Source organism: Podarcis tiliguerta (assembly GCF_965153285.1).
Source record: "Podarcis tiliguerta genome assembly, chromosome: 3".
NCBI classification, from domain to species: domain Eukaryota; kingdom Metazoa; phylum Chordata; class Lepidosauria; order Squamata; family Lacertidae; genus Podarcis; species Podarcis tiliguerta.
In genome coordinates, this window is record NC_139536.1 from 33,337,473 (window position 1) to 33,361,330 (window position 23,858).

The window sequence follows — 23,858 nt, forward strand, 5'->3', positions numbered from 1 at the left end:
CCGGTTACGCGCCGGCAATGTGGAACAAAGGAAAGCTAGGCTTTCGCTATGGCTGACTTGAAGCTGCAACCCGGGAGTAGGCCTCAGTGAACGCAGTAAAGGACCTCTGGCTAGTTGAAGTCCATTCAAAGGCGACTATGGGATGCGGCGCTCAACTAGCCTCTGAGTAGACATGCCTGAGGCTGTGCTTGTTGCACTTATTTATCCTTCACGTACTCCCGTCTTTCCTCTAAGGAGCTCAGTGACGGAGAAAAAAAACTCCTTTTATCTTCTTCGCAGGAGCAGGATAGACATTAATCAGATGTGAAGTGGCTATGTTCTGAAATGGGAGACAAAGGTTCTGCGGCAGAGAACTTTTACCTGTTCATGGTGGGTCCCCGCCCTGCTATCTGATTTGGTTGCTACAAACAGATTGGAAATTCTGAACACTGTTTCAAAATGGCTAACATGCTCACTGAAACATTTCCCCCCACATTCAGGCTTAAAATGGAATTACACCTCCAAAACGAAGAAATGCTGTGCTCCAAACTCGGTTGCCCTGTAACTTTATGGGTGGGATTTTTAATATCTAACTGGGGTACCAATAACATATTTGAATAGGTTTTTGAAATTAAGATAGCTTTAAAACCAGGCTTTGCTTGTGATTGGACTTGCCGATCAGAAGGTCGGCGGTTCGAATCCCTGCAATGGGATGAGCTCCCGTTGTTCAGTCCCAGCTCCTGCCCACCTAGCAGTTCGAAAGCACATCAAAGTGCAAGTAGATAAATCAATACTGCTCCAGCAGGAAGGTAAAACGGCGTTTCCATGCGCTGCTCTGTCCGCCAGAAGTGGCTTAGTCACGCTGGCCTCATGACCCAGAAGCTGTCTGCGGACAAACACCGGCTCCCTCGGCCTATAGAGCGAGATGAGCGCCGCAACCGCAGAGTCGTCCGTGACTGGACCTAATGGTCAGGGGTACCTTTACCTTTTAAAGCCCCTTTTCCATTTAATTTTATACATTTTTTTCATCTCAGAGGTGTATTCTCCACTTATATTTGCTCTGAATGCTCCAGTTTATCTAAACCAACTCATTTACAATGTTTCATGTGGCTTCTAATTTTGTATTACTTCAATGTGGGACAGCAAAAGGAGCAGCTGCTGTATGGCCATACCAAGTAAGCTATGTTGAAGGACTCAAACTACTGGGATTCATGTCAGAAGGTTGTCTCCACTTGGCTGCTGCCTGTTTCTGACTCCTATCCTCCACTTGATGAATTCTCACCCATTATTAAGAATAGATTGGTACACCATACCACTAAAAAAAGTTAATTATTTAGAACAAAAAAGAAACAAACAGAAAATATTGCTCACAAACTGTTTATATTATCCCCATTGATTTTTGAGCTGCAGTATGTAGTTGACTGAAAAGCTTTTTTATTTTTAATGCATTTTAATTCAATAATCTGTTTTTTTAAAAAAATTGCAAACATTGCACCATCTCAGTAAGGACACTCCTAGTTCATGCACTTGTCTCTTTGAAGAACTGTTCTTTGCCCTTTAGAAGTATTGATTTAGCTGTATGTCAGTTGATCGAGATTTACAGTGCAATCCAGCCATTCACTCCGAAGTCTCACTTATTCGGTAAGTGTCCGAATAAGTGTGCATAGGCTCGCTGCCGTAAATGATTACTCGATTGACACTTGTGCATTGTGACAACCGTACAGACTCCCCGCCCCTTTCATTAGAAACTTATAATCCTATCATGCTACACCTAATAAGTAGGTATTCTGAGCATCCACAGCTGAAGAAAAGCTGCAGACGCTAGGAGACATGTGGGCAACCATGTGGAGCTAGATCGGCGCACGGCATTGACGTCACGCCTGCGCTCCCTCTCCCCAAAGGGACTACAGTCTCATTGTCCTATAGTAAAAACGTCCGCTTTCCATTTGCAGCGGATAAAGTCCTCCATTTGCGGGAATGAGGGGTATTAAAAAATAGTGCAATAATTAAAATATGTGCATTTATGAATACAGCGGGAGAGTTTAAAGGCTCTCTTTCATTGCGGTGCTTTAAATGAACCTATGCCTCCATGACTTTTTGTTTTCGGGATACGGCAGCTTTGTCTACGAAAGGCAGAACTCGATGAAGATGCAGGAATGAGCCTGCGCCGCTCGAAGCTGCCTCGATTTGGAAGACTGCAAGAGTGCCATTGACAAGCTTCTGTTTGCTGCGGGGGGTTGCTAGCACTGTTTTCTCCATTTAAAAAGAAGAAATACGGCAGGGAAAGAGAACGGACCCTTCAAGACCAGCGGGCCGAGGTTCAACAGGTCCAGTCTTCCCTATCACGGAAACGCAGTAGTGCGCCTCTTCATTTTTTCTTTTTAAAGGTGAGGGGAGCACAATCATTTTCTGCAACCATTTCTAACCCAGCCTGCTCCGTTTTCACAATACGCCTGTCCCCTCTCTGGCCCCGCCCCTCGAGGAGCCTAATCGGAACCGGAGGTGGGAGCCGCGCGGAGTTCCGTTTGCTTTCCCCAACCCTTTGGCCCCTCCTTGCCCTGTTCTGCCCGGGCGCCTGCGAGGCTCCTACTCGAAGCCTACTAGACGTCCGCACTTTCGCCGGCGGCCTCAGGCTCCACGGGGCTCCTGCACCGCCGTGCGTAGCGATGCAAGCCGCCCTCCGGCCCGGGGGAACCTGCAGCGGTGCAAACCCTGCGGTGGCCGTCGGAGAGACCTAGAGGAGAGGAGGGTCCGCGGGGCGCCTTGTCCAGGAAGAGGCGGCCGTGTATAAAAGCGACGATGAGGTGCTGGCGCCTCGGGAGCCTGCTGGAGGTGCGCGCTTCGAGCTGGGAGAGTCGGGCTGCTCTCGCGGGCAAGCAGCCGCCCTCGAGGGACACGCTGGGCTTCCAGGCTGCGGCTCCGGAGACCTGCAGCGCCCAGCCGAGGGAGCTGCAAGGGGCGCCGCTGCTGCTGCGCGCGGGGATCGGCTCCCTCGGCTCCAGCCGCAGAGCGCTTTCTAGCTCCGCCGGGGATAAGGATGGACGGGACGAGCCCGAGGGACCGCCGGCCGGCTCTGCTGCGCCTCCGGGGCCGGCGGTCGCTCGGAGGCGCGCATGGCACAGGTCCCTCTCTCCCTCGGAGAGGCTGAGCCAGCTGGTCCAGCACGGGGAGCACCTTTCCCCGCACGTCGCAGAGGCATCCTCCTCCCCTCCTTTCGCCGACGTCGTTCCCCAGGAGGAACTCCAGCCGGATCGGGACTCTCCCTCCGAGGAGCTCCGGGACGCGCCATCCAAAAACGCGCCCTTCCAGGTCGGGGATCTGTTCCTAGCGGAGAGCCGACGGAGGCGCGACGCCGAGTTCAAGAAGCTGTGTAAACTCGCCGCCGACGGGGTGCTGACGAGCACCTGGGGGGCGGTGAAGTACGCCGACATCGTGGGCAAGCTCCCCGGGCAGATGTTCCGGACGTCCACGGGCCACACGTTCCTGATTCGGAGGCCTTCGCTGGAAGAGTTTGTGTTGCTGATGGAGAGAGGACCCACCATCTCGTATCCCAAGGTGGGAGAGCTTTGCCGCCGCCGCCGACCCCAAACTGTCGTTGGACTCCCGCTCCCATCAACCCCCGTCGACGTGGCCAATGGGCAGGGATGGCGGGAGTTGTAATTCCAGGGACAGCCGGGTTGATCCAGCAATAGCGATGGAGCCGCCTTAAGGGGGAAGCTGATGATGGCTTGGACCACTTTTTCTCCGATGGCTCCCGGAATTAAGGTTACTAGTACAGTGGTTGCAAAATCTAAGTGATGAATGGGGTTACAGGTCAGGTGGCAGGTCCCAGAACAAAGGCCAGTGAGAGAGAGTGAAACCCGAAGCACTGATTGCCCTACCCTGGTTCTGGTGCAGTAAATCCGGAGATTTCCATCTTAAGCCACCACCACGATTAGGTTCAGAATCTAAAATTACCTAATAGCCCCACTGTTTGAAAGGTTTACTAAGATATACAGTGGTACCTCGGGTTACATGCGCTTCAGGTTACATACGCTTCAGGTTACAGACTCCGCTGTGTAAGTGAAACCACTGTATAAGTGAAACACTTTGAACACTGTAAAATGGTACAGTGGTACCTCGGGTTAAGTACTTAATTCGTTCTGGAGGTCCATTCTTAACCTGAAACTGTTCTTAACCTGAAGCACCACTTTAGCTAATGGGGCCTCCTGCTGCTGCCGCGCCGCCGGAGCACGATTTGTGTTCTCATCCTGAAGCAAAGTTCTTAACCCGAGGTACTATTTCTGGGTTAGCGGAGACTGTAACCTGAAGCGTATGTAACCTGAAGTGTATGTAGCCCGAGGTACCACTGTATGTAAGTGCTAAATAGTATTCTTATTTCCCTGTAAGTCTTAGCCAGCAGTTCTCAATTTGCTTACAAAGCACAAATTTGCTATAAAGCACAAGGGCTAAGCTAAACATTTATGTTCTTTGCTCTTTTAACACGTAGGATATTAATGCAATGCTGCTGCTAATGGACGTCAGTCAAGGCGACACAGTGCTGGAAGCGGGTTCTGGGTCTGGTGGTATGAGTTTATTTCTATCACGAGCAGGTAAAATATTGTCTGTTGACAGAATCCCAGCTCTCCCACACATTTTAAGAACATAGGAAGCTGCCTTGTATCAGGTCAGATTGCTCACCTGCCTAGCCCAATATTGCTTACTCTGACTGGCAGTGGCTTTCCAGGGTTCCTCATCTTATGCTATACAGTGGTACCTCTGGATGCGAACTGGATCTGTTCTGGCTCCGTTTGCATCTGGGTCGCCGCGGAGTGTAACCTGAAAATGCTCAACCCGAAGCATATTCAACCCGAGGTGTGACTATACAGTATGTCCCTTTTCATTGGTATGTTTAGGATTTAAATACAAAACATGTGTTCTATCATTGTCCCTCCTCGTCATTTTCATGCCCTGAATTACTCTTGAATTACTCTAATTTATTCAAATTCAGTCCTACATGCTGGGAACTTTAGCTGCTTTCTAGAACATGGCAGCGCTTTCGTTTCATCACACAGGGCTGAAGTCAGCTGAAATGTTGGCATGTGAGAATGGATGCACTTTGGGGCATAGAAACACTCTTTAGGCACCTTGACATTGACACTTTGGAGACTAAATGTGAGAATCAAGCCTTGGTGTACTGTGCCCTCCTTTAAAATTACATCCTGCCTTTCACTAAGAAGTGCAAGGTGCTGTACATTATTATTATTTATTGAATTTATATACTGCCCTGTACCTGGAGGTCTCAAACATGGGGCTGTGCCATTTTTTAAAACCACAAACAACACAGGAAAGTGCATTGGACTAAGTGAGTGATTAGCTCAGGGGAGCCAATGTGCTACCTTCCTGGTGGTGTTGGACTGCAAGTCCCAGTCATCACTGCATGCTGGTTGGGGCTGATGGGAGTTGTAATCCAAAAACATCATAAAGGCACCAGGAATAGCTTTAGATTAGACTTAGGTTGCCCAGTCAGCCTCACAGCTGCTTGTAGATTTAATCATGGGCCTTCCTGTCCCATGACAGGTGGCGCAGGTGGCGCTGTGGGTTAAACCACAGAGCCTAGGACTTGCCAATCAGAAGGTCGCCGGTTTGAATCCCCGCAGTGGGGTGAGCTCCCGTTGCTTGGTCCCTGCTCCTGCCCACCTAGCAGTTTGAAAGCACGTCACAGTGCAAGTAGATAAATAGCTACTGTTCCGGCAGGAAGGTAAACAGCATTTCTGTGTGCTGCTCTGGTTTGCCAGAAGCGGCTTAGTCATGCTGGCCACATGAGCCGGAAGCTGTCTGTGGACAAACACCGGCTCCCTCGGCCAATAAAGCGAGATGAGCGCTGCAACCCCAGAGTCGTCCGTGACTGGACCTAATGGTCAGGGGTCCCTTTACCTTTACCTTCCTGTCCTAGGCCAGGACCAGCATTCTGGTAACTACACCTAGCTGTTATTACAAGGTAATTGCATAAATGTGCAGACATACTTCTGTGACCAATACAATCTGCTATCTTAAACTGCAGTTCCTGCCTTTCATTGTTTATTCTGTTATTGCCAGGTTGAGCACTGCTTTCCTTTCAGGTGCAGACATCCAATTCCTCAGTCTGGCTTGGAGATCTATAGCAGATATCCACAGTAATGTCTATTAGGTCATATTTGCCTTCCTGTATTAAGAGCTCAACTTCTTCTTGTTTCCCATCCTCTGTGTATTTGTGTAGAAACAACTGAAACCATGAGTCATTCTTCCACACACTGCTGCCTCTGTCCCACTCTGTAGGGAGTCACCTGCCACCACCACACGTCTCTTCCTTTTCTGCAGGTGCATAGGAATTTGCCTTATACCAAGTCCCTTGGGCCATATAAGCTCAGTATTCTACTACACTACAAGGCAGCAGGCCTTGAGGGTTTCAGACAAGAGTGTTTCTCAGCCCTAACTGGAGATGCCAGGGATAGAATCCAGGAGCTTCTACATGCAAAGCAGATGCTCCACCAAGCTATGGCCCTTCCGCTAAAGCACATTGCAATGCTGTATGTTACAGCTTAAAATTTGGTAGCTCCTGAAAACAGCAAGTGGGGGATAAGCATGACTCTAGGAGATGAGTGCCATAATAGTATTGCAATTTTATATTGTGAATGACACTGTGATCCTTGGATCAAAGGCAGTATAGAAATGTTAATAAATAATAATAATAATAATAATAGTTCTTTACTGCCATGTAAGCTATAGCCCTGTTAGCCATTATGCTCTGAGTGGTTGTAATATTAAGTTATCATATCTGGTAGGCTAGTGTTTCATTTCCTGTGTCATTTATTCAACTCGGCAGAATTGAAGAGAACAGTAACTAATTTTGGTTCAATTTTATTTGTTTTCAGTTGGGCCACAGGGACGTGTTGTAAGTTATGAAGTCCGGAGAGACCACTACAGAGTGGCGAAAAAGAATTATAAGAGGTGGCGTGATGCATGGGAAATAAGTCATCCTTTAGAGTGGCCAGATAATGTGGATTTCATTAATGAAGACATTTTAACAGCAGCTGAGGCTTTGAAAAATGTAACATTTGATGCAGTAAGTATCTTTAAAAAACAACAACAAAGAAACAAAACGGGCACCCTGTTTCTGGAATTATCACATCTCCCCCTGAGAAAAGAGAGATATGAGAAAAGTGGATTGATCTTTTTTCAACGCTAGAAAGCAAGTACTTAGTAATAGTATATTTATGGAGCAAAAAGCTGGTGTAAAGGAAGCCGGTTTAAGTTAAGGTGGTAAAAAGTTACACTAGATTCAAACTTTATTCAGCAGTGGTGTTACTGCTGGTCTAATATCCTCATAGATTTGCCTAGAAAACACATATCTTATATTCTCCTTTAAAGTTTTTAAAAACAGAGTAAGTTCTGTTCTCCAACCCAATTCATTCTTTGAAACAGTGAGTAGAAAAGGCTTCTGTGCAGCCCATAGTTCTCCATTAGAAAGAAACTTGTGAGGGTTTTTGACTGAAATCCTGATGATTTCTGCTTCAGTTTTTAGCTGTGTTTTTTGGTGGTGGTGGGAGGGCAGTTACTTATAGTGAGTACAGAGAACATATACAGTGGTGCCTCGCAAGACGAAAAGAATCCATTCCGGGAGTCTTTTCGTCTTGCGGTTTTCTCGTCTTGCGAAGCAAGCCCATTGACGGATTAGCGCTATTAGCGCTATTGGCACTTTAAGGGCTAAAAACGGCTTTTTAAGGCTTGGGGGATTAGCGGTTTTGCTGCTAAAATGCTTTTAGCAGCTTAGCGATTCAGAAAAAAGGGTTTTGGAGCAAAAAAAAACCTCAAAATTTTTCGTCATTTTTCGTCTTGCGAAGCAAGCCCATAGGGAAATTCGTCTTGCGAAGCGCCTCTGCAGACGGAAAACCCTTTCGTCTTGCGGGTTTTCCGTCTTGCGAGGCATTTGTCTTGCGGGGCACCACTGTATCGGGATTTCAGTGTTTGCTGGAAGGCAAATAAAAATAATATTATTACTGTTAGTATTAATGGTGATGCTGTTTTGTATTATTGCAACTCACCATGACTTTTCCATTACCTTGATCACTTTCTTTTCACCTTTTAATATAATTTATCCAAATTAATATTCTAATATCCTCATAGATTTGCACAGAAAACACATCCTTTATATTCTCCTTTAAAGTTTTTAAAAATGTATGTTTTTTCCAATAGATAGCTTTGGATATGCTTGTGCCCCAGAACGTTTTATCTGTGGTTATCCCAAATCTTAAAATGGGGGGCATTTGTGCAGTATACCTTGCAAAGTAAGTATTGATCCTGCCTATTTACATGCTCCTTTCTGCTACATGGAGTGATAGCTTCATTAAACTTGCAATGGCTTCATGCAGTTTGTTTATAAATGGTCTTAAAGATTATTATAAAGTACATTTATCCTAACTTCAGATTTCCAAAAAGCTATAATAACTGACAGACACAATTATCTTGGTCCGATATACTGTTATTTATAGTGGACTGAGACTGAACCTTCTTCCTTGTCCTCCCTCCTTTTCCTATCTCCCTTTGCATATCAAGCTTCAATGAAAAGAATGTGGTTTATTAAAACAGTTTCCTGTAGCATCCAAACTGGGGAAACTGTGACTTAACAAACTGCAATATATTCCTCTAAGCCAGGCACCCAAGAAGGGAAAATACAGATCTAAGGGTCGTTCTTAAAGTTGTTTTGACTGAGATCATTGCATCTAATCTGGTTTTAGGATAAATGTTATTGTAATAGACTTATGATATGCTGCCTTGTGTGCTTCTAAGTTGAAGGGGAAAGGCAAAATATTAATGTTTAGATAGCAACGGGGCTAGTCAGTTACATCATCAGTGTGTCCTAGTTCCAAATACAGTGGTACCCCGCAAGACGAATGCCTCGGAAGACGAAAAACTTGCTAGATGAAAGGGTTTTTCGTTTTCTGAGGTGCTTCGCAAGACGGATTTTCCTAAGGGCTTGCTTCGCTAGACGAAACGGCCCTGCCTCTTGTGTCATAGCGACGGTCACTGCACGCACGCTCCCTTCCCCGCTCCTCCGGCTCCTTCCCACCTTCCGGCTCCTCCAGCTCCCTCCGACCTTCCGGCTGACGGTTAGTGCCTCACGCCGCTGCCCACCCCCCTCACACGCTCCCCTCAGAGCCGTTGCCGCCAGCAGCCAGCGTTGCAGCCAGAGTCGCGCTCCTGAGCCCCGCCGCCCTCCAGCAGCCGCGTTGCATGGTGGCCACAACGCGCGGGTGAGTCTGAGGTACCGGCTGCGGCAGCTATCCTGCTTCTCCCCGCCCTTCCCCGCCATTGTTAGTGTTTAAATGCAGTGGTGTTTCGCAAGACGAAAAAACTCGCACAACGAAAAAACTCGCGGAACGAATTAAGTTCGTCTTGCGAGGCACCACTGTAAGTGATAACTGATGGCTGTTTGTCATGTTTTATGGTCTCGTTGCTCTTTAGGATAAATGGACTTAAATATGCATAGGATAGGTTTACAGTACAAACTATTGTATTTTATACATTTATGCATGTGTGTAGATTTATTCACTTGTAATAAATATTTGAATTCTTCTACAAGTATCACCCAGGTTATTGATCTGGTGGAAGCCATCCGGACCAGCAAGATAAACCTTTTTTGTGAAAGGATAGTTGAGGTGACACACAGAGATTGGATAGTACTCCCAGCTTCCTGGAAAATTGGTGGCGTTTTCCGCAATATGAAATCCAACCAGAACATGAACAATGAATCAGCTTGCCATGATGAAAATGAGGAGATTTCTGCTCAACAGAACAAAGAAGATGATGGTATGGACCAAGTTCTAATGAGATCTTGTTTTGTGGCTGTCACTAGAACGTTGCAGTCCCACATGCTGTGTCGAGATGTGAACCTTCATGTAAAATGCAGCCTGAGCTGCCCACCAGCAGACTGTTGCTGGGTACGCAATCTGCTACTGTACTTTTGTCTGAAAGGGCTTGGTATTGGATTCTTCTTTATGATAGTGATATTCAGCGTTGATCAAGTAAAATTTACCTTCCTCTCCTCTGTCCTGCAGCCTCTATGGGCCCCCCAAATCTGCTTCAGGGAAACACCTGGACCTCTGGAGCATATCTGGGGGGCTGCAGAAAGGAGGAGAGTAGAAATCTGTTTCACTCGTGAATGGGCACAACTGAATATTGTCCATTGAGATTTCTAGCCTACCTTTCTAGTACCTTTACCACTGTTATCTTTGAGGAGTGAGGACATATGAGAAAGCAAAGATCTATCTAGAGAAAAAATAGAGAGAAGGGGTTTTCCAGAAGTGGGAGGGAGAGGAACAACAAATGGGTTCAACGTGGAAAAGAATGTCCTGAGGTAGAATTATGTAAAGCAGAAATTGGAATTAAGAGTGTTGCACAACAACTTTCTAAATTTTATTTTAACAGCTCTCATTTCTGATGAGACAAAACCACCATATATTGCTAGACCTTACCCTTGGCAAGTGGGGCACACAGGTAAGAATGGCTTGGCTAATATTTTATAAGATACACATTTATTACTACTATTTTTTCATAAGCACTATTACTTTTTCAAAGAAAAATTGAATTAATGAATAAATACTTATGCTTTCCGGCTACTTATGTGTTGTATCACTAATGCTGATGTTTTATTTTCCTTCCAAACTAGCCTTTCTTGTCAAGCTGCGGAAATTTAACCCGGCATATCCAAATACTACTTCAAATTGTATATGCTGATTTGAAGATTGCACTTCACCAGGATTAAAATTGTAAATTATATCATTGTTTATGCAATTTAGGAATCCACAACTTTGATTTATGTTGACAATATTTTTGATACCAAAAGTTTCAGCAAAATATAAAACTTTAAAGAATAAATCATATATTGTGAAATGTATTTCATTCAGACAATTAATTGTGCTTCCTGATAATTTCTTAAGTTGTTGGCTGAAGTGTGGTTTTTTTATTCTTCATTTCCAGTAAACCAGTCCATGGCTTTATCTTGACATGTGCAGCTACTTTTTCTTCCTTTGTTGGGTAGATGTTTGCAATCTATGAAAAATTAGGGAAGAAATTCACATTGAATGCATATGGGATTACAGTGCGGTTTGTCCCAGGTAACGTGACATGCTTATTGTGTTCTATAGGATGGGTTACACTTATAGGAGCAATGGATAATTAATGTAGGATGAAAAATATCTGTTCTCCATCTATAAAACAAAGAAAATGTTGTAAAGTGGCTTGCCAATGAAATGCTGCGCTTGTTCGGGAGCCATCTGTTGTTCTTCCCTACAGCTGGGTAGTTGAATCCTTACTTAGTAACTGCTGTATTGCCCCACATACTCACTGTGAGTGACAGATGCTACTTCATTGCCAACTGCTGAGTTCATCCCATCATTTGTACATAAAGAACTGACAAATCAGGATCCTCTTACAGCAGTGCTTTTATACTAACAACAGAAGGTGTCACCCAAATTTGTTTAGCACTATAAACATAAATCTGAATTAAAGGAGTCACCAAGAAGTCAACGAGGAGGAGTGTAGAATTGCTATCTTAGAAGTAGAGGGGATAGCTTTAAATCAAAAAGTTGTTCACTTTTGATAGACACTGCTTGATTACTCCATGTAATACTACATATCACAGGGACAGTGTTCATCAATTTTTTATTTAAAAAAAGTATATCCAGGAAAAAAACATGCTTTTAACATTTCTTTTCACTTTCCCAGCACTACTGTTTGTAGGAGAGTCAGTTTCGCTTTTAATTGAACTTACAAAACTCAGTTCATATTTGATGTAATTTGCTAGAAAACTGAGTTGAGTGGCTTTGAGAAGGGGCTATAAAGTAGCTAGGCTTAGATTTTTCTTGTTCATTTTACAAAATCTATCATTAACCAAATTCACAATTTAGAAGGGAAGGGAAGCATTCTATAAATGACTGAGAAGGAGAGATAGAACAATCATAAGGACCAGGGACAGAGAGAAGCTTCCATCCAGGAAAAAGCTGGAATGCAAACACCACCACCAAAGGATGCAGGTGTGATCAAAACATTATGACCAGAACTGTGATTTATGCACATGTTGCACATATGATAATGGCTTTTCTCCGTCAAGGAGGCTGTAAGTAACAATGACCCACCTACGAGGCTTAAAGGATGTAGATTCAACCTATACACCAATAGCAATAACATTGCTGAGAATATTGAATATACTTAAGCAAGTTTCATTAAATCAAGGGTACTGACTTCTGAGTGACATAGCTAGTGTTGGGCTGTGAAGGTAGCATAAATAAAATTACTTCAGCATTTACCATACCATACCTTGGGAATAGCAGTGCAGAGATGGCTCAGGTATTTTATCAGCTGGAAGAGAGTCATGCAATCCCTGAGGTATATGTTGTTCCATCATTTCCAGTGTGCCATTGGAGGAAGAGGAGGATAATCCCAGCCGTATGTATCTTGTCTTTTTCCCACAAAGCAAACAGTCTGTAGGTGTGGCATTGGGTCCTCGAGGAAACTGTACTCCATCTCTGCTATTGTTTCTTGTAGCTCCACTATGATGAATAGAACGCTCCCGCTGCCATATATAATGTGTCGAAGCTATAGCCATTACCTGTGTTTAAAAAAACCAAAAAACTGAAATGGAGCTGTTATCAGAACAAACAAGCAAATAATGCATAAAAATCACAAAGGATCGTTCGTTGGTGGTGTTAGCTTTCTTAATTGCTAGTAAAATAGTTACAGCGCAGGGAACAGGAATGAGCTGCTATTTATTGGACTACTTTTTAAGATCTTGAAGAAACCACTTTTCCACTCCTGGGAATGTTAATTAGGCCTAACGTAGAACAAAAACATGCTTTTTCAGTTACTAACAGCTTTTCAGATACACAAAAGACTAATAAATTACACATAATTAAAGTTGTTTCTTTTTTCAAATTTTGATTATCTATTTTAATACATGTATAAACAATGTGCGACTTGATAAATAATGTAACATTTGTTAGATAATACTAATACAGTAGTATTTTAGCAGTTTTACATACACATTTGGTTTGTTATTTAACTTCCATGAAAATGAAATGCAGCTCCTGTCTTGAACTGTGGAGAAAGCAGACTACTGTACTACTTTACATCCCAAAAAACTGTGAACTATTCTGTAACAGAAAATCTCATTTGAGATAGTAAAGCTTCTAACTCTATGGCTTTGGGTTTATGCATGAAGGAAGAAGATTTAAAGCTTCTATCCCTTGTTCATTTAAACTTCTTTTATTGTTTCTTCCAAACTTGGGAAACATGGGTTTAAAACCAGTAAATTTGAATCTCTCTTCACATATAAAGAGGATGGGGGGAGCACGTGAACTCAAAGCCCATGATTGTAAGAATAAACTACAGTTTGTCGTTGCATCTGTACTAGGCCAATTTCTTAGTGGTGAAATTAGTTTTATGATGGGTAAAGCAGACAGCCAAAAGAACAGGCCTGCTGATCAAAGGCCTGTTTGGTCTAGCATCCTGTTTCCCACACTGGCTAGCTAGGTATCTCTAGGAAATTCACAGAGAACCCCAAATACTGTAACCTTTATTTGTAGGGGATCTGATGCATTGCAATTACCTCCATTGGAACTGAAAGTCTCCATTCTATGGTTTTATTTTAATTTTCTCCCATTTTCCTGAGTAAAAATCAGGAAGATTTTTTTGGTAAATGTGTTTACCATTGCCCTGCCCCAAACTAATTTTTTTATCCACAATCCTGATTATTCTGCTAAGTAGCAACCCTTTTCACCTGAGTTTGATGGTAATCCATTAATGGGAAAGCTGGCTGTATGGTACCCTAAAGGTCTTTTTCGGGAAGAAAAACAGCATTAGCATTTCCTTACCAATGGTCTGACTATATCCTTAATTCACGTTAGTAATAAAAGCAAAGTATGCTGTTTGATAACTGCTTTCTTGCACTTTGCATAGTTAGCCAAAAGTAAGTTCACTGATTCTAAACTCCCAAATAAGTGTGAATACAACTGCAGACTTGGTCAATTTTAATGTATTCTTTTCTGTTTAATTTACCAGTGTAAACATTCTCTATGAATGGTTTGATATTTTCCAATAATTACTACTGTCATTATTTCTGATAAGGGAATCCCCTTTGTCTGAAGGTAAATAATTTGTTGGAATGTTTTGAAAGCAAAGTATCAATCAGCAGTTAAATTGAGCCACTCATTATAACTGGGTGGATAATGTTTACAAACAGTTCCTTTATATAGCTTGGTGAAAAAACAGAAAGAGGCTTGTTACAAAACAGAATCTGCCTATTAAAATTCATTTGCTCTTTCTTGATGCATATAAAATATACCCGCCTTACCTCCTCACAGCAGCGTCTGCTTACAATAGCCCTATAATCCATCTTGCTCCAGAGTTCATCCCTTCGAATTAAGAAATCAGGGAAAAGCTTTCTCCAGGATTTTCCTAAAGCCCATGGGAAAATCTCATATTTTGACTCTTCATCATCTTCTTCAACTGTATTTGCCAGGTACCTACAATGATGAGGACTATGACTCACTTAAATATGGTTTTGATCTCATTTGTATACTGCTAAGTCTTCTCCCTCCTCCTTTTCTTTGGTATTTATATACATTCCAAAGTGCTGAAAATTTAGTTTGGACAAATGTTACCAAATGATTTTTCACCAGATGAAAAGATGGGCACACAATTAAGAATGCTGAAAATCTCAAGTTTAACATATAGAAAGCATGTTTCTACTTCTTAAAAGGTTTGAAAGTGTGTGGGTAGTGCTTAATGAAGTATCATAAGCCAGAGTGTATGCTGAATATATTTTTTTCTATTGTGCAGTGGGCGGGATTCTTGTCCCTCACGGCTAACAGAAACAGAGCAAATGAGGCAAATCAAAGGAATACAAGAAAATCGCCAATTTTGCATAATTTATACAGGTCAACCTCTCTCAGCATAGAATTTCAAATTACCATGTTAGAGAATTTTGATACACATTTTTTTTAGCATGGAGCAGAGGCTTGCCAAAAGTTTAAAGCACTGAATTGTGAACAGCTGAATGAAAATAAAGAGTCTGAACATTTAGGAAGGTGTTGTGTTTAGACTATTTTGTACACATATCAGGACAGTAATTGCATGCAACGTATAATGTTTTATATAGCTATAACATATGACTTTATACATTGGGGAACATATGTGTTTGCAATATAAAACAAAACTCCAAGCAAATCTATTGAACATGAAATGTAAACTTTGCTGGAAACTTGCAAAGATTTCCTGGAGAACTCATGCCTTTTTTCATGATGTAATATTTCCACAACATGGTTGAGCAGCATGACTGCTATGGTTGTAGAATTTCAGTTTTATTGATTCAAAAATGTTCAAGTATTAAATAATATTACATACATACATACTTTTATGTGCATGCCACATTTCCACAGTTCAAACCATGCTCAAGGAGGCTTACTATATGAAAAAATACATAACTACAGCATAACAAAAGTAGTCATAAACAATAATAATTAAAAAAAAATCCCAACCAAAGCAAACTATTTCCACATATGTAAATCACAACAATATCTAAAATAAAGATTTAAAAAACCCAACAGCAACACTCCATGGCAACCAAACTCTCCAAACAACACCCCAGCTGAAGAGTCTAGTCTTACATTAACTTACATTCATAGTATTCTCATTAACTTCAGTAGGAAGTACAGGTGAATGCAGTTTCATTGTTAAACTGCCCAGAATGAACCTCTTGAAATCTATCTACATCACTCGAACTCAGGACGCAAGGGAGAAACATGCTAAGAGGAAGGCACACTTGGCAAATCCACACCATGATTAGCTCCCACCCGGTAACCAATGTCCCCACTGTGGAAGGACATGTGGATCCAGAATTGGCCTCCACAGTCACTTACGGACTCATTGTTAAAACCATATTTATGGAAGACAATCTTACTCAGCTACGAGTGATCGCCAAAGTAGAAGCATAGGGGATACATTCAAAGGTTGCACCTGGGAAATAAAAGCCCAGTTGATTCTTATGAAGGCTTTGTGCTGTGGTGGGCTTTTCTCCCTCAGCAGCCTTTATTGGGTAGGGGGGCGGAGCTTTTCAAATAAGGAGGATGCTTTGGGAGACAAAAGTCTATCTGCAGAAATCAATGACAGTTTAACAATTAATAAACTAGGTTCAACGGGTAATTTAACACCATAGTCTTGGCACCCGCATATTAATCTCCAACATGCTATAAACCTTCAAGAGTCAAGACCCAATTCTAAATAAGTAATTGATGGTGCAGTAAGGTTTATTTCTAACTTCACTGTTATCTCAAATAATAAACTCTTAAGAAACCTCTGACACATTTTAATTGTAATCATAATATTTGAAAAATACTTACAGAGCTACAAAGAAATTAAGCCTGGTGTGTTCGTTTATACTGTAGCCAGCTCGCTTGAAATAAACAAAAGTCATTGCCAAAAGGTACTGTTGGAAAAGGTAAAATATCAATTTCTGCTATTATTTTTTCTTAAAATGACTTAACATTTCCCTAAAAAATGTTTTCACCGGTAGGGAAAAGCATATACTTCATTTTCATTAATTGAATCTGGCATTAACAGTATGGTCCTCATATTTTCGCTGCAATATATTAATGTGCAGTGAAAGCGGGATTGTGAGCATAACAACTAGTAGAAAATACAGTTGTATCCTCTGACAAAGAGGCAGAATGGGGAGCCAAGGTCTGTGAACGGCTTCTTAACAAGGGGAAATATGTTATTCCTTCAAAAACATTTTCTAGTACACCTTGTATTCCATACATCTGACCAGAAAACAGCAGAGATTCATGAAGCTCACAGTCTCAGCAGATTAAGTGTGATCAAACATTTTTGCAAGCAGAGTTTTTAAAAATGCCTTGCTCATCTAGGAAGCTGGTCCCACTGAATTCATTGGGAACTTCCTAGTAAACAATTTTATTTAATCCAAAAAGCTTTAAGTGAACCATGTTGTTTAAAACAACAGCATAGGTATTAAGATAAATGGAACATGAGTTTAATCTGAAACAAATGTTTCAAAGGACAGCCTGCATATTATATGTGAACTGGAACCCAGCCTCCGGAGCTTCTAGTTTTGGCTGCCACAGACTGGAAAAACAGGGACTTATATTTGCATTTGCAGGATATGTACAGTTCAGAGGGCCACAATGGGTGGTATTCAATGATTCCCTCTTCTCTTCCGCATGTGCCCTACACCATCCACAAATCTGCTCTGGAGGATTGGAGGAACTCCCAGAACAAATTAGAGAGCATGTGAAGGGAGGAGAGAGGGAGGTCATTCCATTGCGCAGGAAGAAGTTATGCTGAGGGAATGATTTGCTGAGCACAAGACTGAATACAACCCCAAATGTGCTGGCCTGTAATTGAAACAAAATCCTCAATTTCCTCACCCTTAAAGTTTCACAGACTTTCAAGACAACACCCAGTTTTACCTTGTCTGAAATTTTACAGCAACAATCCATCCACAAGAAATCTTGAATCAAGTCATCATCTGTAAAATATGCCAGCTGTGACATACACAATTATATGCAAAGCTCAAGAAGCATTAATTCAAGGCAATCCTTTAACAAATTAAAATACTTTGCTCTTCCCCTTCCAGGCAAATGGAAGCAGAACTGTTTCTCACAACTGACCTAGAGAATTACCGTATTTTTCGCCCTATAAGACGCACTTTTTCCCCTCCAAAAATGAAGGGGAAATCTGGGTGCGTCTTATGGGGCGAATGCAGGCATCGCGGACCTCTCCGCCAGCAGCGGGAACGCTCCCGCTGCTGGCGGAGAGGTGCCTGCATGCCGAAGCCTGCGCGCGCTGAGCTCAGCGCGCCCAGGCTTCGCGGACCTCTCCGCTAGCAGCGGGAGCGCTCCCGCTGCTGGCGGAGACGTGCCTGCATGCCGAAGCCTGCGCGCGCTGAGCTCAGCGCGCCCAGGCTTCGCGGACCTCTCCGCTAGCAGCGGAACGCTCCCGCTGCTGGCGGAGAGGTGCCTGCATGCCGAAGCCTGCGCGCGCTGAGCTCAGCGCGCCCAGGCTTCGCGGACCTCTCCGCTAGCAGCGGGAACGCTCCCGCTGCTGGCGGAGAGGTGCCTGCATGCCGAAGCCTGCGCGCGCTGAGCTCAGCGCGCCCAGGCTTCGCGGACCTCTCCGCTAGCAGCGGGAACGCTCCCGCTGCTGGCGGAGAGGTGCCTGCATGCCGAAGCCTGCGCGCGCTGAGCTCAGCGCGCCCAGGCTTCGCGGACCTCTCCGCTAGCAGCGGGAACGCTCCCGCTGCTGGCGGAGAGGTGCCTGCATGCCGAAGCCTGCGCGCGCTGAGCTCAGCGCGCCCAGGCTTCGCGGACCTCTCCGCTAGCAGCGGGAACGCTCCCGCTGCTGGCGGAGACGTGCCTGCATGCCGAAGCCTGCGCGCGCTGAGCTCAGCGCGCCCAGGCTTCGCGGACCTCTCCGCTAGCAGCGGGAACGCTCCCGCTGCTGGCGGAGACGTGCCTGCATGCCGAAGCCTGCGCGCGCTGAGCTCAGCGCGCCCAGGCTTTGCGGACCTCTCCGCTAGCAGCGGGAACGCTCCCGCTGCTGGCGGAGAGGTGCCTGCATGCCGAAGCCTGCGCGCGCTGAGCTCAGCGCGCCCAGGCTTCGCGGACCTCTCCGCTAGCAGCGGGAGCCAGCACTGGGCTCCCACGGCTTGCAGAGAGCTGCCTGTTTGGGGGCTGGGGTCGGGGGAAGCTCGGGCTTCCCCAACCCCGCGCCTGGGGGGGAAATAATTTTTTTCCTTTATTTCCCCCCCAAAAAACTAGGTGCGTCTTATGGGACGGTGCGTCCTATAGGGCGAAAAATACGGTACTTGCCAGAACATTTGAGCGCAGAGGTTATTCTGACCAGGCTGCTTTCAGATGGGAGTTTATTGTGTGATGGGTACTCCTCATGCATGCAAATTTTTTACATCCCTGTCCTACACTTTTAGTCTAAATTTACTGTACCTTTCTGGGGGAAATCCAATAAGTTTTTTTAAAAAATCCAATGACTCATTTGCGTTATTACAATATTTAGACCCCATCTGGAGGCATATTAAATTAACAGATTCAATAGAAGCACTCTCTCCATTCTCTAATTGCGATTTTCTGCACCCTCCCCTACTGTGCCCTAGGCTCCCCCTAAGTGTTCTCTGAAGGGTTTCCCAACCTTCTGGAGCAGATTTAGGAGGGGGTCAATCTGCAGTGCAAGGGGTACAAGTGCGTGCCAAAAATGGTCTCCTCATCATTCCACTGACTTTTTCTTCCATCTACAAAGACATCTGTAGGCAATCACCACTGGATACTACCCAACTAGTCTAGTTTATAGTACATTATGCATGCCAGTATCTCATGTTGACCATCATGATGTAGTGAAGTCAGTCTTGAGTATGGCTCAGTAAGATACAGTTTTAAGCTCCGATATACCCCTTCTAGCTTATAGGGTAATTTCAGGTTAGTCTTGACGAAATGTCTCACATAAAGGCATTCTGGACACAACTACTTTTGAATGTGAAGTTCTACACACATATACTTGGTGCATTTTACAAAATGATTTATAAAGGAACCTACCAAATAGCTTAAAGAAAGCTGTCATTTCCTGACGCTGAATTACAAGACATGAACCTTTTGGCTTCTTATTATTAATGTTTTCCCCATAGGTCTCCTGGCTGTCTTTAAATTTCGGTCGTTTAAGGCTAAGAGCTTTTTTTTGTTGATAAGATCTGGATGCACTTGATTTTATACGAACAGTGACACTGGGAGGTGTCTGACAGCAGCTCTGATTATGTTTCATTTTTCTAGATGAAGTTACCTGTTAAAATAAAAATTAAATTATTAGCTGAATTGATAATGCATGAGAGAGGCATTAATCTCTCTTCTCCAGTTTTACTTTCAGTATTATGAGAAATGTTATTTAATAGATTTTTATATTCTTTCCCATTAATTTTGATATTACTTCCTGCAAGTTGCACTATGTAATAGTACTGTACAGGCATTAGCCCCACTTTCCCAAGCACTTGCTATCAACAACTTTGCGGGTGTCAGGAATTTTACTTTCTGCAATATGGCAACCCTAAAATAGTGTAAATGATACTATTTCATTCTTACAACCAGGCCTTGCATCCCTTTTGATGTCACATGCTTCCCTTTTCTACCTATAGAGGGAATGCCTTTAAAATATTCTTATTTCTTACAACGAGCACTTATGACACTTTGTGAGGTTAAGTATGGGAAGACAGGAACCTGTGCACTTGGCAATTTGCCTTCTCTTCTTTACGGAGTTTCTCCTTTCTGCTTCGCTCTACTTTGCCCCAGCCCCTTTCGCAAACCTACACAGCAAATAAATATGGAGTGGCCATGACCGACAGATCAGAACAAGGTCTAATTGTTCCTGGGCAGAGTCACTAGGGTAGTCTATTTAAATAATGAATGTCCATGTTTATTGGATGGAATCTAAATATTCACATTTGAAAAATGATCAAATCGGTTATTCACACACTGCAAAAATGTCACATAACAGCGACTCCTGAAAGCAGTTTCACGACATGCGAAGTTGGTAAATATGAACCATAGCATTTGAATCTATTACTCCTGTGGGTCGTCCCCCGCCCCCCACTCCCCACCTTGCACACCTCTCCTTTAGATTTCTAAGGACTGGTAAAAGGGGAGGAATTTCAGCTTGCCTGACTCAATTGAGGTGTTCCCGCCCAAATATAACCTTTTCCCACCCACATACCCTTTCGTGTGATGGAGCTGGACATTCCTTGCCAGTGTGCAGCAGGAGTCTGTATCTCTCACTCCTTGTACTAGTTTTCAGTGCTGGGGCTTATCAGGGAAATTCATTATTATTTTTTCCCCACTATTGCCTCCCCCCTGGAAAAAACCACACCCCTCTATCTGAAAAGTTCAAAACCTGGTTGCCCTCCTCCCCTCCAAAATCAAATGTTTGGAAAGCTTAGAAACAAGGAAGTGGTGTGGGCACAGGTGTTCGTCAACAGCACAAACAGAGCATCATGTGGAAATAAAAATCCTCACAGGGAGATCTCCACCCTTTCTGCACAACATCCCTTAATGGTGCTCCAACAAAGAACTGCATGAGTGGAAGTGGGAATATGGCAGCGATTTGAATGGCAGCCTTACCATTTTATATGAACCAGCTCCATTCGACCTTTTGGACCTTTCAGCAGGGGTTGGGGTGGGGAGGAATAAAAGGGGGGGGGAGCCGTGTTATGTAAGCCACCTGCAAACTCATATTATTATGATTATATTTAAAATGGCTGCCAGGAGCTGTGAGGATAGTGATAGCGGTCATGTTTTTTTTTTTTTTTTTAACAAACATCCCACAAACACCCACAAACATCCTTTCATATAAAGGACATATCAAACATGTTACCTTGTATCCTCCAGTGCTTATAAGTACTTCTGTGGATTCAATGCCCTCCTTTTTTGAGGGTATGTTTTGCTTTTTTTATTTATTTTCAGGAGCAGGATCCTTTGGCCCAGAGGGTGGAGCTAGACACAGCTCTTTCCCTCTGGCCGAAGGATATCAGTGCCATTTATGAAGCAGCATTACTGCAGAATTTCCTCTACAAGAAGCTTGTTGTATATTGCGCTTGTTTGAAGAAGCCCTATCTGTTGTTATAAATAAAAGATTATCCCTGCTGCCACCTTGCCGCTTCTGCTTCTGCGGTTGACAGAGACAGCAATGCTGTGATGAAGAAGAAGAAGAAGAAGAGTTTGGATTTGATATCCCGCCTTTCACTCCCTTTAAGGAGTCTCAAAGCGGCTAACATTCTCCTTTCCCTTCCTCCCCCACAACAAACACTCTGTGAGGTGAGTGGGGCTGAGAGACTTCAGAGAAGTGTGACTGGCCCAAGGTCACCCAGCAGCTGCATGTGGAGGAGCGGGGACGCGAACCCAGTTCACCAGATTACGTGACTACTGCTCTTAACCACTACACCACACTGAAGGGACAGAAAGTACTTAAGAGCGGCCTGTTGCTCCCTGAAAAGAAGCAGTATCATTGTGGCATTCCTAAGAGAACTATTCAGATTTGTCATAGACAAAGGATTGATGAAGTCAGTCCAGGCCTTTTGTTTCCCTTCGTGAAAATCTGTGAGCCAAAGACTGAACTAAGATTTGCGGCTAGTGGCACCTGGAAACATGAGCTACCAGGAAAGCGCGACAATTACCTCAGGTTATATGCAACCTGCATGGGGAAAGAAAACGGGCTGGATCACAACCTCTTGCCACCAATCAAAAAATCTCCTCAGACTGACATTTTCATTTGCCGTAAAAAGGGATCTCAGCATCACCCAGGGCAAGGAGCCACACCAACTAGATCCAATCAGGACGCAGGCACAAGAAGCCTCAGCCAATAAAAACACAAGGGACTGAACAATCCGCCCTGGTAAGGAAAGGATGTCCTAAAGCGCTAGGCCAGAGGGAGAAAAGGCATCAGCCAATCAGGGGGAAGCGAGCCTTGTTGCTAAGACTCTCAAAAACTTCCCTTCTGGAGACACGTGAGTGAGGAAGTCTGGAAATCACATAGAGCCATCCTACTGATATGTAATAAATGTGCTGTTGTTTTTTCCTTGAAGTATTTACAGGCTACCTTCCAGGTCATCCCCTCTCAAGATGGCTTCCAGCATATAAACTTAGAATGTATATAACAGTAATCAGCAATAACCCTAAAACACTGTAACTACAACATTAAGAATAGAATTCCAAGAACCACAACGTCATTAGCCTAGCAGCATTCATTCTACTCTGTTTTATAAGCTATTTATGTATATGTTCTTCATTGTATGTCACTTGGAGACCTGTTAGTTGACAATAAATAAAAAAATTAAAAAATTGTCCAGTAGCACCTTAGAGACCAACTAAGTTTGTTCTGGGTATAAGCTTTTGTGTGCATGCACACTTCTTCAGATACGCATGCACATGAAAGCTTATACCCAGAATAAACTTAGTTGGTCTCTAAGGTGATACTGGACAATTTTTAACTTTTTAAATTTTTTTTGACTGCGTCAGACCAACACGGCTACCTACCTGAATGTTAGTTGACAAGCGATCACCAGTAATGACAATATAGGGAAAAAACCAGTAATGACAATATAGGAAAAAAACACAGTAGAAAAAATGAATGCAGATAAAGTAGTTAAAACTAGATTATCTAGAGTTGCCATTTTTTTCGAAAAGTGAAGATCCGGACACAAAAGTTGTTGAGCTTTTCTTGCAAAATCTCAAAGAAAAAGTTTTTGAGCTATTTTTAATTAAATTTTCAAAAATCTACACTTCCAACATGGACTGCCATACGCCCAGATTTTCCCAGACATCTCGGTAATTTCTGCCCAGACACGGTTTCCAACAACTGAATCCTGGCTATGTCCAGGAAATTCTGGACGTATGGCAACCCAAATATTATCTGAAGTTTCATACACAGGAAGAGGATGAGTGCAAAGGAAATTTAAGAAAACTTGTTCATCAACTAAAAAACAAAACAAAACCCTTCCTTCTGCCTATTGCGGTGCTTCGTTTGGTCCATAGACTCATAGAGGTAGTGAATGTATCTGTTCCTTGGTTTTCCAGGACTGATGAGGTCTAGCAAGGAACTAACTGGCTCTAAAGCAAAAGAAGGGTTGTTGTGTATATGGAAAATGGGAAGCAATTCCAAAGCTGATTGTGTGAGACGTAGTTTGGAATGTAGGAATTTGACCACAAAAGCAGCACAGTATGTAAAATATATCTTCCACAGCAGCTAGACTCTCATATTTTAAAATGTAAAAATAGAGAAGCTGTGTTTTGTGGCTA

At 43.4% G+C, this 23,858-nt stretch overlaps 2 protein-coding genes across 5 annotated transcripts; one reads left to right on the forward strand and one right to left on the reverse strand.

Annotated features, from left to right (window-relative positions):
• Positions 1-2,397: 2,397 nt before the first annotated feature.
• On the forward strand, positions 2,398-10,875 carry TRMT61B (tRNA methyltransferase 61B). The gene is made up of 7 exons (XM_083434511.1): positions 2,398-3,534; positions 4,469-4,571; positions 6,873-7,063; positions 8,194-8,285; positions 9,581-9,807; positions 10,426-10,494; positions 10,667-10,875. Exons 1-7 carry the CDS (start codon positions 2,779-2,781, stop codon positions 10,732-10,734), a joined length of 1,506 nt encoding a protein of 501 aa, XP_083290637.1. The 5' UTR covers positions 2,398-2,778; the 3' UTR covers positions 10,735-10,875.
• On the reverse strand, positions 10,392-22,799 carry SPDYA (speedy/RINGO cell cycle regulator family member A). Of its 4 annotated transcripts, none has more exons than XM_083434544.1 (8): positions 22,238-22,799; positions 21,186-21,222; positions 19,617-19,857; positions 17,481-17,539; positions 16,395-16,480; positions 14,348-14,519; positions 12,316-12,607; positions 10,392-11,049 (listed from the first exon to the last, which is right to left on the reverse strand). In XM_083434544.1, the coding sequence occupies exons 1-8, from the start codon at positions 22,258-22,260 to the stop codon at positions 10,961-10,963; spliced, it is 999 nt and encodes a 332-aa protein (XP_083290670.1). In that variant the 5' UTR covers positions 22,261-22,799; the 3' UTR covers positions 10,392-10,960. The 4 variants fall into 4 exon arrangements, with proteins under 4 accessions (XP_083290670.1, XP_083290672.1, XP_083290671.1 ...); XM_083434546.1 differs by lacking the exon at positions 21,186-21,222 and adding an exon at positions 20,782-20,864 and having other exon boundaries at positions 22,238-22,793; XM_083434545.1 differs by lacking the exon at positions 21,186-21,222 and having other exon boundaries at positions 22,238-22,571.
• Between the last annotated feature and the right edge of the window lie 1,059 nt (positions 22,800-23,858).

What these genes read in the sequence shown, in the direction of transcription:
- TRMT61B (XM_083434511.1), top strand. Translation starts at nt 2,779, where the DNA reads ATGAGGTGCTGGCGCCTCGGGAGCCTGCTGGAGGTGCGCGCTTCGAGC. An exon ending in TTTATTTCTATCACGAGCAG is followed by an intron (nt 4,572 to 6,872) that starts GTAAAATATTGT and finishes ATTTGTTTTCAG; the next exon opens with TTGGGCCACAGGGACGTGTT. An exon ending in ACAGAACAAAGAAGATGATG is followed by an intron (nt 9,808 to 10,425) that starts GTATGGACCAAG and finishes TTATTTTAACAG; the next exon opens with CTCTCATTTCTGATGAGACA.
- SPDYA (XM_083434544.1), bottom strand. Translation starts at nt 22,260, where the DNA reads ATGCAGGTTGCATATAACCTGAG. An exon ending in AGCTTTCTTTAAGCTATTTG is followed by an intron (nt 17,540 to 19,616) that starts GTAGGTTCCTTT and finishes CATATTTTACAG; the next exon opens with ATGATGACTTGATTCAAGAT. An exon ending in GCAGACGCTGCTGTGAGGAG is followed by an intron (nt 12,608 to 14,347) that starts GTAAGGCGGGTA and finishes TTTTAAACACAG; the next exon opens with GTAATGGCTATAGCTTCGAC.